Genomic DNA, 18,345 nt, shown 5'->3' on the forward strand with positions numbered 1-18,345 from the left:
GAGACAGGATTAGAATGACTCAGTTAATCATGATCAATAGATAAGCAAGTGCACCCTAAATTATCAGTAAAGAGGCAGGGTTGCCGGTATGTCAGTACTCCCTAATATGTTAATAGCAGCCAGCAGGACTAAGTATTGCTTCACATTGTAATTATCTCATTCTGTTGCAAGCTGCCACTGAAAAAGTCAGTCTCATTCATTCCTTTCCTCCCCCTTTCCTACTGCTCATTCCTAATGTCTCTCTCCTATCAGATGAAGCCACTGTGCTTCCGTAAGTCCCAAGTTCACTCACAAGGGAGCGGGGAGAATAGAGAGGAAAAAGTTCCCCCATCAGATCAAGCCTATCAAAAAACAAAACAAAAACAAACAAACAAAAAAAAAACAACCACACACACAAAAAAAAAATCACAGCCAGGTTGGAGGACAACAGTGGAACTGCTCTTTTTGGCAGCAACCCACAGTTTGACTGTGTAAGTTAGACGTACCTCCCAAATCAGTCTGAGAAAAGCAGGTAAAACTAGATAAACAGCTTCATTGCCTTGCACTGATGAACACCGCAACTCAAATGACTTCAGCGGGCATCATAAGCTTGCTCCAGTGCCACTGGCACACTAAAAAACTCCAGGACAGAATTCCAGAGGTCAATTTAACTTCAAAGTAGTGGCTCTGTCCTCTTGGACAAGAAACTGTTCCTCTCAAGCTACAAATCTCTTGATATGAACAGACTCCCAATAGTCACTAGGAGTTTCCTTAACTTCGAATTCTGCTTCCCTCATTTTTGGTCCATTAGAGCAAAGCCCGGTGTTTTTAACCTTCTAGACAAACAACAAAATTTTAAGAAGTAGGGGAAACAGATACAGAAAAAGATGACTGGGAAATTCTTAGTTTTAGAGATTAGCAACAAGGGCAAATGCACAATAATGTTTCCTCCCCAAATATGAGGGGACATCTACCTTTTCCTAGGATCATAATATCAAAATAAGTCATAACAACCATTATATTAAAGTAAGGTTCTTTCTTCAACTCTCTCTTCCTCAGTTTCTTTTCCTTATATATGGAGAAGGAGGAAATAAACTTTTCCTTGGCCCAACCACAGTCTTCATTTGACAACTTAGGAAAATTACAGAACACATAACCCTGTGTGTCTGGGCCTAGTCAACAAACATTCTGACAAAATAGGAATCAACTATCTCCTCACTTCCAAGAGAAGACATTTCTTTCTTTTTTTTTCCTGTGTAAAGTACAGTGAAACCACTTGTTCCATAAAAAAAAAAAAAAGGTCACAAACAGAATGCTGAAGTACTTTAAGCAGCCTCATTCCACTAACACAGTCACAAGCTTTCCATCACACCGTAGTCTGGGTGATCAGGTCACTGTTCCAAGAAGACCAAGAGAGTTCAAACAAGTCCAAAGCCTCTGCCTAAATCTTCCAAAACTTGTAAGACATAGGCATGGCATGTGAGAAATGGAGGAGTTCGCTTTGCTTTTTTTGTTACATGCACCAGAACACCCCCTATCCTAAATCAGGATAAAGGTTCTATCTAGCCTGATAGCCTGCCTGAATGTAACCACATGTCAAATAAACAGTGATAGTTGCCTGCTTCAGCTTCCCAGATATCTGAAGTACATGGATTTCCTGCTCCAGCCATTAAATATTTGCATTCAGCCATAGTCATTTCTTCCTAGTCTTATTCAATTGTCTTTTGAAAACAAACTCTTAGCATCTATAAGATCTTATATAACTATACAGTGGACCTCATCATCCTGTGTAGAGGAAAAAATTTTTCATTTACTAACACAAGTGATCTCTTGTTTTGGAATAAACAGTAAGGTATAGCCACATCTTACTCACTTTGTTTGTGCTACTCATGGTTTTCAAAGCCTTCCATCATGTCTCTCCCTCCAGGTACCTCTTCTCAGAGTATCCTAATCCATTTAGTATCTCCTTCTAGAGACGTATTCTTTACTTCCAGTCACCCTTCTCACCTTTCCCTAACTTCCTTAGTTCTGTTCTGTCTTTGGTACTATTGAAATCTTTGGCTACCACTTAATTATTTCTAAACCTTAAGCTGAAGTGCTTGTAACCTGTATGTAAAGACTTTGCCTCCCCCACCAAGCCAAATGTATCTCGTGACATTTATTTATGCTTATTTTCTCAGACACTCAGTACCACAAAGCCTTTCAGGTCTTTCCCTGTTTTTACTACTAGGAATATCTCTCTCCCATTAGTATTTCTACCCCCTTTCCCAAAGAAGATAACACAGACACATGTAGTATTCCCCAAGTGACCATTCACTCACACCGTCTTTTTCATATTTAAACCAACCACCCATCTATGACAGAACTCCCCATTTACTCCACTACAGGTGTATTTATTGAAAAGCCTCTGGAGTGGATGTCTGTCCATAAACCTTCCAGTACAAAGCACATCCAGATCAACTTTACCCCAACCAGCATTATTTGTGTGCCCAACAACTCCTTTATAGAACTCTACTAGCCAAGCACTGCATGACTTGCCTTTACAAAGTATGTTAACTTTACCCTCACTACATGTATCCATGTATTTATTTATTATTCTATTTCTTAGAATAGTTTATGCTATTTAAACATATCAACTTTAACCACAAACAGCAATAGAAGAGTTAGTTTGTCTGATCATCGGTATGCATTTGCTCTGAGACTCAAACATCTGCCTCCCTCAAATCACTAGTATCTCTACTATGTCAATATCCTAAAATAGATATAAGAGAAACTAGATTGCTGATTTAATATAAATACACACACTTTTAAAATAAAGTCTTCTACCATTTTCTCTCAATGCATACACAAGTTTGCTCCTTATTTTCCTAAATCCTATTTTAAATGGGACTTTTTTAATTCCAGACTAGCTTGCACCATTTCTTATTGGAGCTACTGACCATTAGAGAATATACAACTGTAAGGACACCAGCTTTAAAGGTTGCATGAAATCCAGCAATCTCCCATTGTTTTTGGCTTTTCCCCAGTCATCAGTTCAACATTACAGTAGCCCTGATGCAACCCACCTTTTCCAAAGGGGGTCCCTTTACTCTGGACATAAGTACTACTTCATAATATATCTAATTCCATTTTCCATTACATCTTATTTTCTAAGCCTAAACGTTTTTTTTCCTGTCCTTCTCTTTCGTTATCTGCTTCTAGGTATGCTGCAAGGAACATTTCAGGGCACATTTACAAAATGTAAAGAGCTAGCAAGTAGAGGGCTATCTCATGGTACTTGTTGGTAAAAACAAATACCTTATGTTTACAGCCCACTACTGAAGACAATGGACTCAGAGGAACTAGAGATTATTTGACATCTACAACAAAACATTTTTCAAAGAAGCTGTTTCTGAAGTAGAACTAACAAAGCCTGCTTCCTAGAGGTTTGCATCCTCCTCTACATTACTGCTGTTACAGGACCATTAAGACCCTTCCATACAACCCTCCTTTTGGTTCCTTCTCACATGCCTTAATTAGCACCCCTTCCCCTCCTCGTTCCTTGAGCAATGCCAATTACTTCTCATGCTCCCTAATTACTGAATGGGACCAAGACAATTCTCTGCCTATTTCCAAACCACACATCTACTAAGTGGCCTGCTGACAGACTGTGAGGTGGAAGGGGTAGGGGGAAGAAGCTACACACAGTTTTTCCCTTGTACAAAACAGTAATTTTCAAAAAACTTAAAAGGATCTTCATATTTCAAAATGCATTTGCTTCTGCTGATGATCACGCCACAGAGGAATCGGCAAACAGATAGTCAGAGCAACTGCACAAGCTTATTTCCTTGGCACAGATACACCCCTTGGCATCAGCCAAGATCTTGTCTCATAACTCTGACTTTTATTCTGGCTTCTAGTCTTAATTCACAGTTTAAATTTTAGTAAGTGTTATACATTTTTTGGAAGAAAAATTAAAAAAAAACAAAAACACTCACCGTTTTATTACGAAGTCTAATTATGTCCGAAACAGAGCCAGCTCCACAATATTCCATAACAATCCATAGATCTGTGTTCTTAAAATAGCTGCCATAGTACTTGACAACATAGGGACTAGATAGGTGAAAAAAAAAAGTTAAATAGATGAGTTCTTAGTAGGGGAAAACAATCATCATCACAAGGGTTAAAAATTACAGTTTGACACACACTAAAGAGCAAGTGTAATCAAATGAATTTTTCATTTGTAGTTAGCTTAACCAATGCCTTGTTTCAATAGTCTGACTGCTTAATAAAATTATAAAGCCACTATTATATATATAGTATATAGTAAGATCTATATAGTGAGATATACATATTTCTCTCTCAAGCCTTCAGTGATCTTCAAATACATAGTTTTCCCAAAGATTAGTCTTCTGATATAAAGCTTTGTTTTTCCCTCCTCCAAGGCCTCTCTCAATTTTTAACTCCTCTCACAGAGTTATTATCATAGAATCATAGAATCGTTAAGGTTGGAAAAGACCCTTAAGATCATCAAGTCCAACCACTCACCTATCACTGCCAAGTCCACCACTAAACCACATCCTCAAGCACCACGTCTGCCCTTCTTTTAAATACCTCCAGGGATGGAGACTCCACCACCTCCCTGGGCAGCCTGTTCCAATGTTTGACAACCCTTTCAGTGAAGAAGTTTTTCCTAATGTCCAGCGTAAACTTCCCCTGGCGCAGCTTGAGGCCATTTCCTCTCATCCTATCACTTGTTATTAGGGAGAAGAGACCGACCCCCACCTCGCTACAACCTCCTTTCAGGGAGTTGCAGAGAGCGATAAGGTCTCCTCTCATCCTCCTCTTCTCCAGACTAAACCACCCCAGCTCCCTCAGCCGCTCCTCATAAGACTTGTTCTCCAGACCCTTCACCAGCTTCGTTGCCCTTCTCTGGACACACTCCAGCAACTCAATGTCCTTCTTGTGGTGAGGGGCCCAAAACTGAACCCAGTATTCAAGGTGCGGCCTCACCAAGTACAGGGGGACGATCACCTCCCTGCTCCTGCTGGCCACGCTATTCCTGATACAAGCCAGGATGCTGTTGGCCTTCTTGGCCACCTGGGCACACTGCTGGCTCACATTCAGCCGCCTGTCAACCAACACTCCCAGGTCCTTTTCTTCCAGGCAGCTCTCCAGCCACTCCTCCTCAAGCCTGTAGCGTTGCATGGGGTTGTTGTGACCCAAGTGCAGGACCCAGCACTGAGCCTTGTTGAATCTCATACCGTTGGCTCCGGCCCAACGATGCAGCCTGTCCAGGTCCCTCTGTAGGGCCTTCCTGCCCTCCAGCAGATCAACACTTCCACCCAGCTTGGTGTCATCTGCAAACTTACTGAGGGTGCACTCAATCCCCTCACCCAGATCATCAATGAAGATATTGAACAGGACCAGCCCCAACACTGAGCCCTGGGGAACACCACCCGTGACTGGCTGCCAACTGGATTTGACTCCATTCACTACCACTCTCTCGGCTCGGCCGTCCAGCCAGTTTTTAATCCAGCACAGAGTGCACTTGTCTAAGCCATGAACCATGTTTCCCTTCTTAAAAGGGTTGCCTTGTTTTCTTCTCTCTTGAGAAAAAAAAAAACATGAAAACTCACCCATTTTCCTGGTTTTGCAAGCATGAACTCATTTCAAGTACAGATCTAGACTTCCATATTACACAGAACCTAGTGTTGGTCTGAGCAAGACTTCTGGATTTACAACTGCATTTGCAAATGCGTTTTCATATTCAAGTGTCTCATGTGAAGAAATAGCTGTCATAAACAGAACATATTGCTTTGCTACTCATCAGTTTGTTACTTGACATAATGCTTCCTTGGAGGCACTTGCAAAAGAAAGACAGACACAGATGTGGTAAACGTAGCAAGGATCATCCTTCAGAAAAGTGGCTAGGTGGTGTATTTACAGAAATAAGAAGTTGGAGGGCTTTGTTGGGGTTTGTTGTTTTTGGTGTTTGGGGGTTTTGGGGGGTTGTTTTTTGGGGTTTGGAAGAGGGGGGAGGGGGAGGGGGAGGTGTTGGTTGGTTTTGTTTGGTGGTTTTTTTTCAGGAACTTAAGCAAAGGAGGTTGAAGTTAGATTGCCATCCATCTCCCACAAAGTCAGGAAGTAAGATACTGATATCTCAGACAATGGCTTCTGGTCAGAACACCTGCGTTATGGGGTGGAATCAAGCACTATTAGTTTCGGAGTAAGGAACTATTTTAGGATCAACACGTTTGGCAGCAACATTTTTTGTTAGAAAACCAATGTAAGGAAGAGAGAGGACCTATAGTTGCCTCCTGCAACATGATGCTATCTTTATAAAAGATGGTCACAACTATCGGCAGTCTACTTGATTAAAGAGCAACTGGTAGTACTACAGGAACTTGCCTTTGCAGAAGGCAAAGTGGGTCAATTCCCTCGTAACTAGTCAAAGTGTCTACCATTTACAAGTACAACATACTGATCTTGCCCCCTATAAATTCCTGAAGCAAGGAAGGTTACTATTACTTCTGAAGAAAACCCACTGATTTTCATTACCATCTCTTGCTAGATTTATACTATGCTAGTATTCCCAGCAAAAATTGTATATTAGTACAAATCACGACAAAATAATCTTTTCAAAACATCAAGTGCTCTGCAATCTTAAAACACCAATCGCATTTGCTTAAAGCCTTGTCCTAGTTAGTGACATGGGCCAGCCTTTTCCATATGAACTGCTTGTCTTAGAATCTACATTTTTTTCCCCTTAGGAGAGCTTCAACACATAAAGCATGGCTAGTTCTAAAGACAGGCATGGAGAGGAAAGAAAGGGTATAGTGTTAAGATTTAATCATCTTTTGAGATGCTGCAACAGCTCAGTGTTCAGTGTTTTTCTGTAACATTCATGGAATCATCACATGTGAAAATAAAGTTCTAAAAAGCGTGCCATCCTCCCATGAGTACTGCACAGCACCGTATTTGCATGAAGGCACACAACACATGCAGACACATGGTGCAGAGCTGCAGCCCAACCATTCTTTTCAACCAGAGAATGGCTGCATCTTGTCAGTGAAGAAAGAGTTTGTGTTCTAAAATTCTGAACTCTTAAAATAAAGTCCAGTAGATCCTAGATGCAACATGTTGTTCAAAGAAAAGCAGGAAACAAAAAAGGAGGCAGAGAAAAAGGCAGGCAGGACAGGGGACATAGGAATAAGATAGTAAAGAGGCCCACCTAGGACAGCAATGAAAGTGTCACAAGGACAGTACAGAAAAAAAAAGTTAAAAATTTAGAAGATTCTCAAGTATTACCACTTCTTTTCTCTGTCAGTATATTTCACAGACACTTAAGTATCTATTTCAATCCTGATATAGTACTAACGGACATAAACACACTACAGCCTACATCACTGCTTCCAGCCAGTTCACGTGGCTCAAGCCTGTGCAGTGACTAAGGGCTGCTATCCCATCACTGACCCCACAGAAGAACTCCGAGAATTCCTAAGGTGCTATTTTACAGCTTATTCAATTCTTCCTTTATCTAAGGGGAAAGAAATAAAGCTGGGGAGATTAAAATAATTAAGAGCACAGGAACACAAAAAGTCAGAGTAAACATATTTTAACTCTTCTTCCAGTGCACCCGAAGAACTGAGGTCCTACTCTGGGGATCGAATCTAGCTCCACAGTTAAGCAGACAAATAAGACTGCTAATTCCTTTTTAATCTGTACCTGTTACACAACTCTAATTGGCAAAAACAGACAAAAATAGTCCCAGAGGGACAAAAAGGATTAAGAGGAGCTGCAAAGAAAACCTCAAGGGTCCCAAATCCTTTTAGTATTACCTGAAATAGCCTTATCAAACATCTACATGGAGCATGGGAAAAAACATAAATCCTTCCTTTTCCTCCCATTCCCCTGCTTACACATTTAACAAGCTTCTAGCATTCAGAGCAGTCAATGCCAGAAGAGAACAGATTACAACGTCCAGTGTGTTCATAGGTCACAAATACAGCCATCAGGGCTTGCACGCAGGCATTCTAAAGAGGTCTGAAGAATAGTCGCATTCTCATGTACTAGATATAATGTACTCTGAGGTCTCCATCTTCATACTTATAGTTAAGGATAACTATTTGAACCCTCTCTCCTCCTTCATAACCCCGTAGACAAGAGGTTGTGGATCAGTACAAGCTAGCTCTGTGTAGCACCTGAGCAAAATATTCAGCCACAAATCTGATTTAATTCAGACTGCATTAAGAAGATTGTCTTTAAATTTGGGATGAGTACTGCTCATTGCCAAACAAGAGCAAATTTTTCATTTAAAAGACTGAACTTAAACATTGACCACCACAAAAGCACAAACACAATTGAGAAATAACAGACCACTTGCTATAATACAATTCACCAACTTAATGACCAAAGCAATCAATATTTTAAAGAAAGTTTTTCCTAACTAGAGTGCAAAGCTTTCCTGTTTGCCTTTTAAGACATGAACAATAGACCCTTGTACCACTGATCAGACTTGAATAAAGACTCACCCTAGCAAATCTAACTTGGAAGTTGCAGCCAAAACCTTAAAAAGATTACCCCGCCAAAATACATAAATTTAAAAAAAAAAAGAGAGAGATAACTCCACAGGGGAGAGAAAATACAAAGCAATTTCTGTATCCTTGCAGACACATGGTGTTAAGGCTTCCATTCCTAAAATACTAGCAATCAGAAGATATATAATTTGTGAACAAGTGTAAGGTAGCAGTCCTTCTTAAGAACTATTAGAAGATTGCTCACTTCTAAAAAGGTATGTTCCTGCATAAAAGAGGCAACCAATAGAATACTATTTTGGAAGTTAACTGCTGGCCATTAATCTTGTGCTAGAAACACCTTTATTGATCTTCTGAAACAGGTAACTCAGAATTCACAAGGCCTAAGATGTTTTACAGGAAATATTAACCTTCAGGCTTGCCACTGCAAGTAAAGCGAAGCAAGCTTGGAGCACTCACTCGAAGCAGAGGCAAGTACATATTCTTTCAAGAGTTTCTGTTATGCACACTATTTGTAATTCCTTCAATCCAAGCTAAGGATAAGAGGAGGTCCAAAAAGTGGTTCCCTTAAGTAAACTGTCCTACACAGACTGCTTTAGTTTTCCATATGAAAAAAAATTTGCAGCTACATACATTTCAGCTGTATTCACAAGTACAAATACCTTTTCACATAGACTCTTAGAAAGGGAGAGGAATTGTCATACCTACCTGTCACATTGTTGCATTATAGAAATTTCTTTAATTATTTCTTGAAGATCGGACTCCACAGGGACCTGTTTAATTGCTACAACTTGTCCAGACTCTTTGTGTATTGCTTTAAACACGCTACCATAAGACCTAAAAATAAAAGAGGGAATTATTTTTTTTTAAACAAGATAAACTGCTTCACATTTCCATTATACCAAAACTGTAAAGAGGCACAGAAGCCACATGCTCGTGCAGAAGTTTGAGGGTTTTTTCAGGCTGCAAAAAGTTCAGTTCTATTGGGACCTCAGGAAAGACATGCCTCTGAATAATGAATCTTTGTCAAGATGTAGTGTATCTAACTCCAGTACAGGCGCAACCACCTTTGCTGCCTTGACAAACAATGGGCATCAAAAATGCATAAATAAATTTGGGGAAGCACAGAAGTTTACTGATGCATGCATTTGCTTTATTAGTAAAACTTGTCCAAAGCATTCCTGAGGACATTTACAGACACTCTCCCTGTAACTTAATATTCCAACACATGCTTTATATACTGTTTCCCTCTGATCCCATCCCATCATAAATAGCTGCACTTACCCTTCACCGAGTTTCTCCAGAACATCAAAGACTTCTTCAGGCTGCTTCGTTAAACTATCTTCACTTAGCTTTTTCAGTTTGCTAAAAGACAGACAAAAGTTATTTGTTTGTTTGGGGGGGGACAAGACACAGACCTCTAGCAAATTTTCATACAAATGAGCAGACAAAAAAAAGATTATGAAGAAAAATATATTCCAATGAAAATAAAATGCCTAATTAAAGGCAGTAATAAAATTTTAAATCAGCCATCATATAAGATGAAGTTATGACCGTTTTTGTCCTTATCACTCTCCCACTAATGTTTGCTCAATTCCAAGCAACATGGGACCAATTCACTATGCAAATCACTTCCTTTGCTAAAGTAGAAAACACCAAAAAATACAGCAAAGCTCACTTTCCAAAAAAGAGCCACCATACAAACATGCTCATCACTGCCTAGAGTACACCCTGTTACCAAAGAAAATTTAAACCAATCCTTCCCCCACATGAAGAACCCACTGTCTACACTATACCACTCATAAGCCAGTGAATTACATCAAGTTAAGACCAGAACCCAGGGTCAAGATGACTCTGGGAGCATATGGTAGCACTTCACCTCCACAGGTGGTAGCAGAACACTGAACTTCCAAGAGCCGAGTACTCCAAGAGTGGTTGGAGCAGTCCCTTTCGCATGTCTGTGAACGCACATAGGAATGGGTGCAACAAAATCTCTAATTACCTAACACCACCATATTTTGCCTTCCAGTTCTCTCTCATACAGTCTCAAATCACTCAGTATCACCCTACGATTTCTCCCAGCACCTTCAGCCCACTCTTACCACTATCCTTTGTCCATTACAAGCAGTCTTAGCCATTCCCCAGTCTCCAGCATCCCTATCTATCCAGCCGCCCAGACTCCTGGCAGATCTCAGACCCAGCTTAGTTGCAAGGTTGCAATGGAGCTGATGCTGAACATAGCACAGGAAAATATAACTGCACACACATTGCAGTGAGGCTGGGTAGCTGCAACGTGTAAATCCGTCACCCTAGACATTATAGAGAATTTTGCTGCGAGATTGAAATAACAAGTTAACTCTATATGATAGCCAAGGGTACTATTAAAGTAGAAGATGAGCTGGTGCTGTAGTGTTAGATATAGAAAATGTATTCCATATGCAGGAGGAGAAAAAAAAAAAAACAAAACTGTTTTTGAAGCACAGCAGATCATTGAGAACTTACGGAAAATACGTTATCCTGTGACACTTTCCTGGAAATTAATACAAAACAGGGCAAGGGAGGAAGGCACAGACAGAAAAGATTGTCAAACCTAACATTGGAAGAACAGTGTTCAGAAGAAACTCCTTCATATTAAGAGATACAATTCTGTGATATACAAAACTAGTAAAAAGATACAGTGAAAAAAACTGATGAAGGAATTCCTGAGTCAGAAGAGATTTGTTAATGCCAACCACCTAAGTAAAGACAAAAACTTAAAGTAATTGTATAAGCATGCAGGTCATATGGGTTGGTGTTAAACAAGGAAAGCAAGGGGGAGAGAAGGGTGCATATATTTATATATGAAAGTACTATTTCACAGATATAGCAATTATATGAATATAAAAAGCATCCACAATCAGTAAGGAAAGGTGCACGAACTGCTATAAAGACCATGTAGTTTTCTACAGTGAACAGGCAGGAAGCTGGAAAGCAGGTGTGTTTAAGGGAGGAATAAAAATCTCCACAGCAAAGGAAAGGGACAACTCATGAACATGAAGAAAAACACAGAAAACTCAAATGAGAGTAGCTAAATGAAGTTTGCAGGAAGGGCCTACAAATCAAACTCTTTCTTTTTTGCCCCCTCTCTGCTTGTTAGAGACTAGAAAGCAGAAATATGGAACTTAAATCTTGCAGGGAAGCACATATTTAATTACTGAACAAGTGTTAAGTTGAGACAAATAAAAAGGGGGGGTGGGAAGATTTTGCAGGTAGCTATTAAAGGACTAAATAATTCAAATTCTTTTTTCCCCCTCTGATCAGCTTATCTGCAGCCTTAAAGGCAGCATTCACAGAAGAAGTTACTGTAGTCATCCTCTGCTTGCCACCAACAAAAAGCATGCACAGTATGCTTACAATACGAGCAGAGCCTCAAAAAAATAAGAAGCATGACCATTAGCTGAGCCTCTCTCTTGATCAAACAGCTGTGTAACAGACGACATAATCAACAGGACAGTGGAGCGACTGAACTTCTTAGTAACAGCAAGAAAAGAGAAAACATACACTAACCTCAAACAAAGATGACTAGGAAGAGAACACTTCCACCTGCTCATCAAAAGAGCAACGTCTGCTAAAACGAGAAGTGGGAGGGGCAGGGAGGGGGGAATCCATACCAAAGGAGTTCCAGCAACACCATTAAAGCCAATGCTTTGGGAGTGCTCATTTCCCTAGCTCTTCTCAATCACAAACAGCCATAAACTGATCAAAACCAATGTCACCGTCAAATAACAGGTTATCTGGAGCATTTAAGAGGCAACCTGGAGACCAAAGAAATAAGCATTCTGTAGTTTTAAAACTATTTTAACATTATTCAACTCTGACAAACATGTTGTGAGACCAAATAATACCTAACACTAAGGCAGCTAAGTATTAAACCTATTTACAGGAAGAAAGATATGTCAACCTCCAGAATTTCATTACCAAATACACTACTCAAAGTACTTCACACCTCTTCACAAATATATTGTAAAAGTACAGATGCTAGGTCCAGCGTTCAAGTGACAGTATTCATTCCACAGCTCTTTGAACCACAGGAAGATCCTAATGACTCAGACTGTTTAAAGATTTCTGCTTCTAGAAGCTAATAGAATTCCCAGCTCTTTATCTACAGAATAGCATGTGATATACCCTGAAAGGGTTGCAATGAAGAAAGCATTTATGAAAACTTGATGAGAAGCAAGGAGGAAGACGACAACTGTTGTAACTGGCTGTGAAGCACTAAGTTGAATACAAGAAGAAAAGACTAGAAATATTATCTTATACTGGTTAAAAACAAGCAACTAAAAGTTGGGACAGAGAAACACATCTAAGACTTCACAATCAGTTTCTTAAACAGGAGTTGTTTGTGTGCATGTGTCCTACTATCCACACTTCAAGAATGTGCAAGATAAGACATATAGAGCCAAACCTTTCAGAAGGATCACTGCTTTTTTAAAAGCATTAAAGTGTTCTACGTAGGAAGTGAACACTATGACCACCCAGCAAAATACCTGTTTGCTAAGGCATGACTAGAAATATGAGGGGGGTGGGGGGAGGAGGCACAACTGAAAGACAAAGGGTTCAAGAACAATCAGAGAAAGGTGTCTTATTCCTCTCCCTCGCAGGTCCTCTACTTCAGTAACAGAAGCTTTTAAAACAGAACAAATAAATCAGTAAATTCAAGCACTGTCTTGTTCTGGACACAGGATACAAGTGCTGTATACACACACATATATCTATCTATCTGTGAGAAACTCTAAAGGAGGTGTGTAGAAGACAAGTATAAAACCTGGGGATAAAGGCATTCTGCTTTCATTTGTTCCAGAAAATGATCATGTAGTGCTGTGGGCTATTTCAGTAGTTTTCCAGGAAAGCTGCTCCTGAAAGCAGCAGGACTAACTAAACTACAATTCTGTGACAACAAGAGTTATCAAAAGGATTTTCTTGTTCCAAGCAGGTTTGACTTTCTGCATAACACCTAATTTCTTAAACAAGAAAAATATATCCTAGCAAAGAATTTTACTTTTATAAATCCAGTTGCTGTGAGAAAACATTCATACTTAGCGTAACCAGAATCTTGCGCATCATTGGTTACATCAGCAAAACTCCAAATAACTGAATGCAGAAAAACCTAGAAACAGTGAGAGGCACCCAAGACTACCAAACGTAGCATAAAGATCATAAAAATCTGAACTGGGGCCTGGAAGAGCAAGAGATATGGGTTTTTTCCCCCTACAATATGAAAAAGGGAAGTACGAGTTTAGTGACCTATGGTCATTATGTGCAGACTTCACAGAATAAATCGGTGATGTGCTGCAGAGGTAAGCATAAAAAACCTGAAAGCTAACAAAGAAAAATAAAGCAGGACTGAAAAAAGTAGAACTCCATCAATTTCCATAACTCATGACAGTAAACCGGACAGCTGCTCTGTGAAACATGAATATATGTGGCTTATTTTGCAGAAGAACTAGCACATTGGAACATTTAAAAACAATGGCTGGGATCAATTATACCAACGTATTAAAAGAGAAGTTAGCAAGAGAAATCTCTGCAGTCATCAGAAATAGAGGCAGCATACGAAAGCCTTGAGACATTTACACTGCTTTACACCATTCACACAAGTCAAAGCAAGTTTAAGACAGTTTACATTGGTAGAAATCTAAATGTAAGTACATAATACAACACTAAAACCCAAGCAAACTTACACTTTCGTCCCATCATTTTCAGGATGAACTTGACAATTGTCATCCAGATGACCTTACGCGCCCTTTGACACAAAAATTAAAACCAGTGTGTTTTTAGAATATGAACTGCCTGTGAAAAGTTAAGTTTTTCCCCTTCCCACAAAACTTAATTTTCAGTGAAAATTAAACTGCGCAAGTTTAAAGAAAGGACGGGAAAGCATTAACTGACAAGCTCTATGCTTGTTAGGAGGCCTCTTATTTGGCGGCACCATGCAGGAGATGGGCAAGATTAAAAACTATGTATTTGACAGAAATGCGACTAGCTACTTTCCTTTTCACTTGTATGCAATCTATCTCCTCAGAAACCTAAGTATGCCAATATATGCAATAATATTGCAATAAATAAGGGAAAGTTACAAGACACTGAGGTGAATTTTGTAACTGACCATTTCAAGAGCTAATGTCATTTTTAGTGAGGGGGGGAAAAAAGTATAAAGCACATCTGAAATACACTTAGAAGTTCAGATGCAAGTAAACACCATGTCGACTACCACACAAGTTGTTCAGTATAAAAATTGGAACACCTACTCTATTTTAAAAAGTAAACAAAATTATTCTCAAAAGGATTCCTCCTTAGAAGTCTTTTGTTACTGTTGCAGTACATTGGTCAAACAAGAAAATCTAGTGATTTGGACAGGATCCCCATTTAAAAGCCACAGCTGCTTAGCCTGTCACTTCGGCATCATCACTGCTGCTTTCTGAAGGGCCATTTTAAAGATTTACACAATACAAAACCGTGTCGTGTGTTCCTTTACAGGGAACAGAGGAATAAAAGTGCCCTATACCTGTGAGAAAACACTGGGATTCTAGAGCATCCGTGCAGCTTTTAAGTGTTCCTATGAAAGCCCTGCAACCTCTAGATGAATGGCTTGCACTACAGCTATCACGGCAATAGATCCCCATCAGTAACTGCTCCTGTGGACAGCAGGCACCAAAGCAAAGTCCAGTGCTCACATCTATTTCACCAGGTAAACATGGCGTGTCTGTCCTAAACCACTACTGCATCCAAAGCAGGCATCAGAAAAGTCAGCCCACAAAAAATAATCCGTACTCCCCTTCCAGGCTTGCAGAAAAAGGGGATGGCCTAGCAGAACAGTTGGGAATGCCAAACAATCAAAAAAACCCCAAACTTAAAAAACAACAGATAAAGGGGATATATATGCAGACTTACGAAAAACTGAGTTCAAATCTTCCCTCTCACTAAAGAAACAAATCCATTTGGTTCTCATCACATTCCAATTTCCAGAAATAAGCTTCAAAAAAACCATGGAAAGTATAAAAACATGGCAAAGAGTTTAGAAGTTCTCTCATTAGCTTTCTAATTCTTCCTGACTGAATCTAAGGATTTAAACAGCTCCTCACTTTCAATTAGGCCAGACACACACATCCAGCTTGGTAATAAAGTTAGAGCAAATCCCAGGTTTTTCTAGAAACACTCTTGTAGGTTATGCTACCTTCAAGCTTTATTTTCAGTCCTTTAATATCACCAGATCCCAAGCTTTGCACTGGTGGTGGTAACACTGATCACGCCTCAGACATTCCCATTTCTTCTCCTAAACTCTTGCTGGTGCCCGTCTTACTTCCTTTAGAGATATTCAGCACCATCAGCCTGAAACTACAGTGTAGGCCTGTCTCTCCTCCCTGCACTGCCTGCTAAAAACACTCTGCATAACAACGACAAATCAATTCTTGGTCGAAGTTTTCAGTAGTAGATACTGTTAGTTGATGTATTACTGGAGAAAAAAACAGTAGAAGTTCAAGAATGTATTCTCGTCAAGTCCTGTCATCCAGCAGGAAGCTGCCTTAAAGAATTTTAAGGGCATTAAATATTGAATGCAAATATTTTGAAGTAGAATGTAGACACTGATTTATTACCTTCTACCACCAATTTATATTGTGTAGTCCCTAGATTTTTTTCATTAAATTAACAGGAAATCAGAATAAAATACTCGGAGCTCTAAGGCAGTAAGTATATATGTAAACTGTGTAACTACATTCTGTATACCACACAGCTACATTCTATGAAGTACATAACTACATCCAAGAAAGGATTGTTCCAATTTAAATATATGATTAAATTTAAATACATTTAATAAATTTAACACATACAAACATACAGCAAAATTATTTTGTGCACTAAGACGACGGTGTCACATTTAAAGGAAAAGCTCACGGTTTCGCATCATTACACATGCACACAAAAAGTCATCAAATGTTAAAAGAAAAACCTACACTGTACTTAATATGACCAGAGAGGCTATATATTTCAGAAAACACATAGACTGTGGGAATACTCTTGATTTTTGCCTCTTCCCACTCCCTGATTTGCAACTGCAACTATGCAACTCCCACCCCCGCAAGCATCTCTCCACCAGCAGGACACAAGGGCACTTTCTAACGTGGAAAGAGAGAAACAACTACTTATGCCGGCTTATTCCAGACCCAAACTGTACAGTGCACGGACCTCCAGGCCACAAAGGGCTCTTCTCGACGATGAAATTCCCCTCATTCCACATTAAAGCGTTCCTCTTGTAACTCAGACAGTCCCGAAGGGTTTGGCTCCACCTGGACGTTTATCCAGGACGGTTATTTTGAGGAACCCCCTCCTCCCCCCCCCCCGGAAGACCTCCCTCAACGCCACACCGGCCACCGAAGAGGTCCCAGCCCCCGCCCTTCTCCCGCCACCCCCTCACCGCGCCCCGAGGGCCTTCCGCCACCCCAAGGCCCGACCCCGGACGCCCCGCCGCGCTCCGTCCCGGCCGGAGAAGGGTCGTTACCTCTTGGGCGCTGCCTGCTCCATGCCGCTGCTGGCCCCCCGGCCCCGCCGTTCGGAGGGGGGCTCCCGGCCGAGCCCCCGGGCACCACCGGGCCGGTAACCGCTAACCTCCTCACAACTTCCGCGCGAGCTCGCTGGCCCTTTAAACGGAGCTCGCGCCCTCCCTCGGCCGCCACCGCCGCTCCCGGCCTCTCTCAGGGCAACCGCCACTACCGCTACCTACCCGGCTACCGGCGGAGGCCCGCCCCATCGCGCCTCTCAGTGGTTAGAACCCGAGCCATCGCGAGTGCTGATTGGGCAGCGCGGAAGTCGCTCAGAACGGCAGGAGGGACGAGGCCCCACCCCACCAACGGGAAAGAGCGGGAGGCGTCGCGCCGGCGGGAGGAGGAAGAACATGGAGGGCGGCGATGCCGCCGGGCGCCGAGGTGCCGTGCTCCCGGCATGCTCCGCGCGGCGGCGGCGGCCCGCGGGGCACGCCGGGAGGTGTAGTCCTCCCGCCCAACCGGCCCTGCCACTTCTCTGCGGGACGGGCGCGGCCGGGCGAAGCAAACCGAGGAAACGAGAGACCCGGGGCTCCGCGGCGCCGCCGGGGCGAGGGACGGCCGCCTCTCCCCCACAGGCTGACCTCATCCCCAGGCTCTTGGAGCCGGGCCTTGGGGCTAAGGCAGGCCTAGGGCAGCGCTTGGCCTGAGGCGGAGGCTGAGGGCGGCTCGTCTCCCGCTGCCGCCCCTGGGGCATCTTCGGCTCGGAGCAGCGCTGCTGGGCGGCCCGCGCCTTTCATCCGCCTGTCTGCAGCGGAGAAGGGCCAGCCCGGTGCTGAGCTCCATGCAGCCCCGCCTTGAAAAGTTACATCTCCTCATGGACCGCTGGCTCTCCAGCACGGTGGAGTGGAAGTCTGAAGTTAGTCATGGCAGGACAGGACGGGGGAGCTGCTCTCCACAGCTGCCTTGGGCGACACCGTATAGCTCTGAGGTGAAAAACGCTGGTGCTTGGCTTTTTAATGCCAAAGCATACAAGTTACCCTGCAAAGCCATAGGAAGCTATTGCGTAATTATTCAAGCAACAGATTTGAGGCTGCCGAGTACTGTGTGACAAGTACCTGCAATTTCTCCACCTTACAACTTCTGACTTTCTGCTGTTTATGTAGCAATTTCAGATGCTGACTGACAGAGCATCCAAGTAGATCCAGCCAAGTCAATACCAGAAAAGCTGCATGTTCAAGCCAATTTCTATATCCTTTCCAGAAAGTGGGTTTATTTGCCTAACTAATGGAAATTCAAGGTAGTAAAACACTTGAGCAAGATCCATAAAAATA

The 18,345-nt window shown here is 41.7% G+C and overlaps 1 protein-coding gene across 4 annotated transcripts in view; it reads right to left on the reverse strand.

The window, feature by feature from the left end:
* STK3 (serine/threonine kinase 3) overlaps nucleotides 1-17,273 on the reverse strand; it is a 141,682-nt gene extending 124,409 nt beyond the window's left edge. For 3 of the 4 annotated variants that reach the window (XM_075085486.1, XM_075085489.1, XM_075085487.1), the window contains exons 1-4: nucleotides 17,032-17,273; nucleotides 9,780-9,860; nucleotides 9,204-9,332; nucleotides 3,957-4,071 (exon numbers count right to left, since the gene is read on the reverse strand). In XM_075085486.1, the coding sequence (XP_074941587.1) occupies nucleotides 3,957-4,071; nucleotides 9,204-9,332; nucleotides 9,780-9,860; nucleotides 17,032-17,054 (348 nt within the window). In that variant the 5' untranslated portion in view covers nucleotides 17,055-17,273. Of the gene's footprint in view, nucleotides 1-3,956; nucleotides 4,072-9,203; nucleotides 9,333-9,779; nucleotides 9,861-14,215; nucleotides 14,278-17,031 lie in introns of all 4 variants that reach the window. The other variant, XM_075085488.1, reaches the window with a different exon arrangement.
* Between the last annotated feature and the right edge of the window lie 1,072 nt (nucleotides 17,274-18,345).

Source organism: Phalacrocorax aristotelis, chromosome 2 (genome assembly GCF_949628215.1).
Source record: "Phalacrocorax aristotelis chromosome 2, bGulAri2.1, whole genome shotgun sequence".
NCBI classification, from domain to species: domain Eukaryota; kingdom Metazoa; phylum Chordata; class Aves; order Suliformes; family Phalacrocoracidae; genus Phalacrocorax; species Phalacrocorax aristotelis.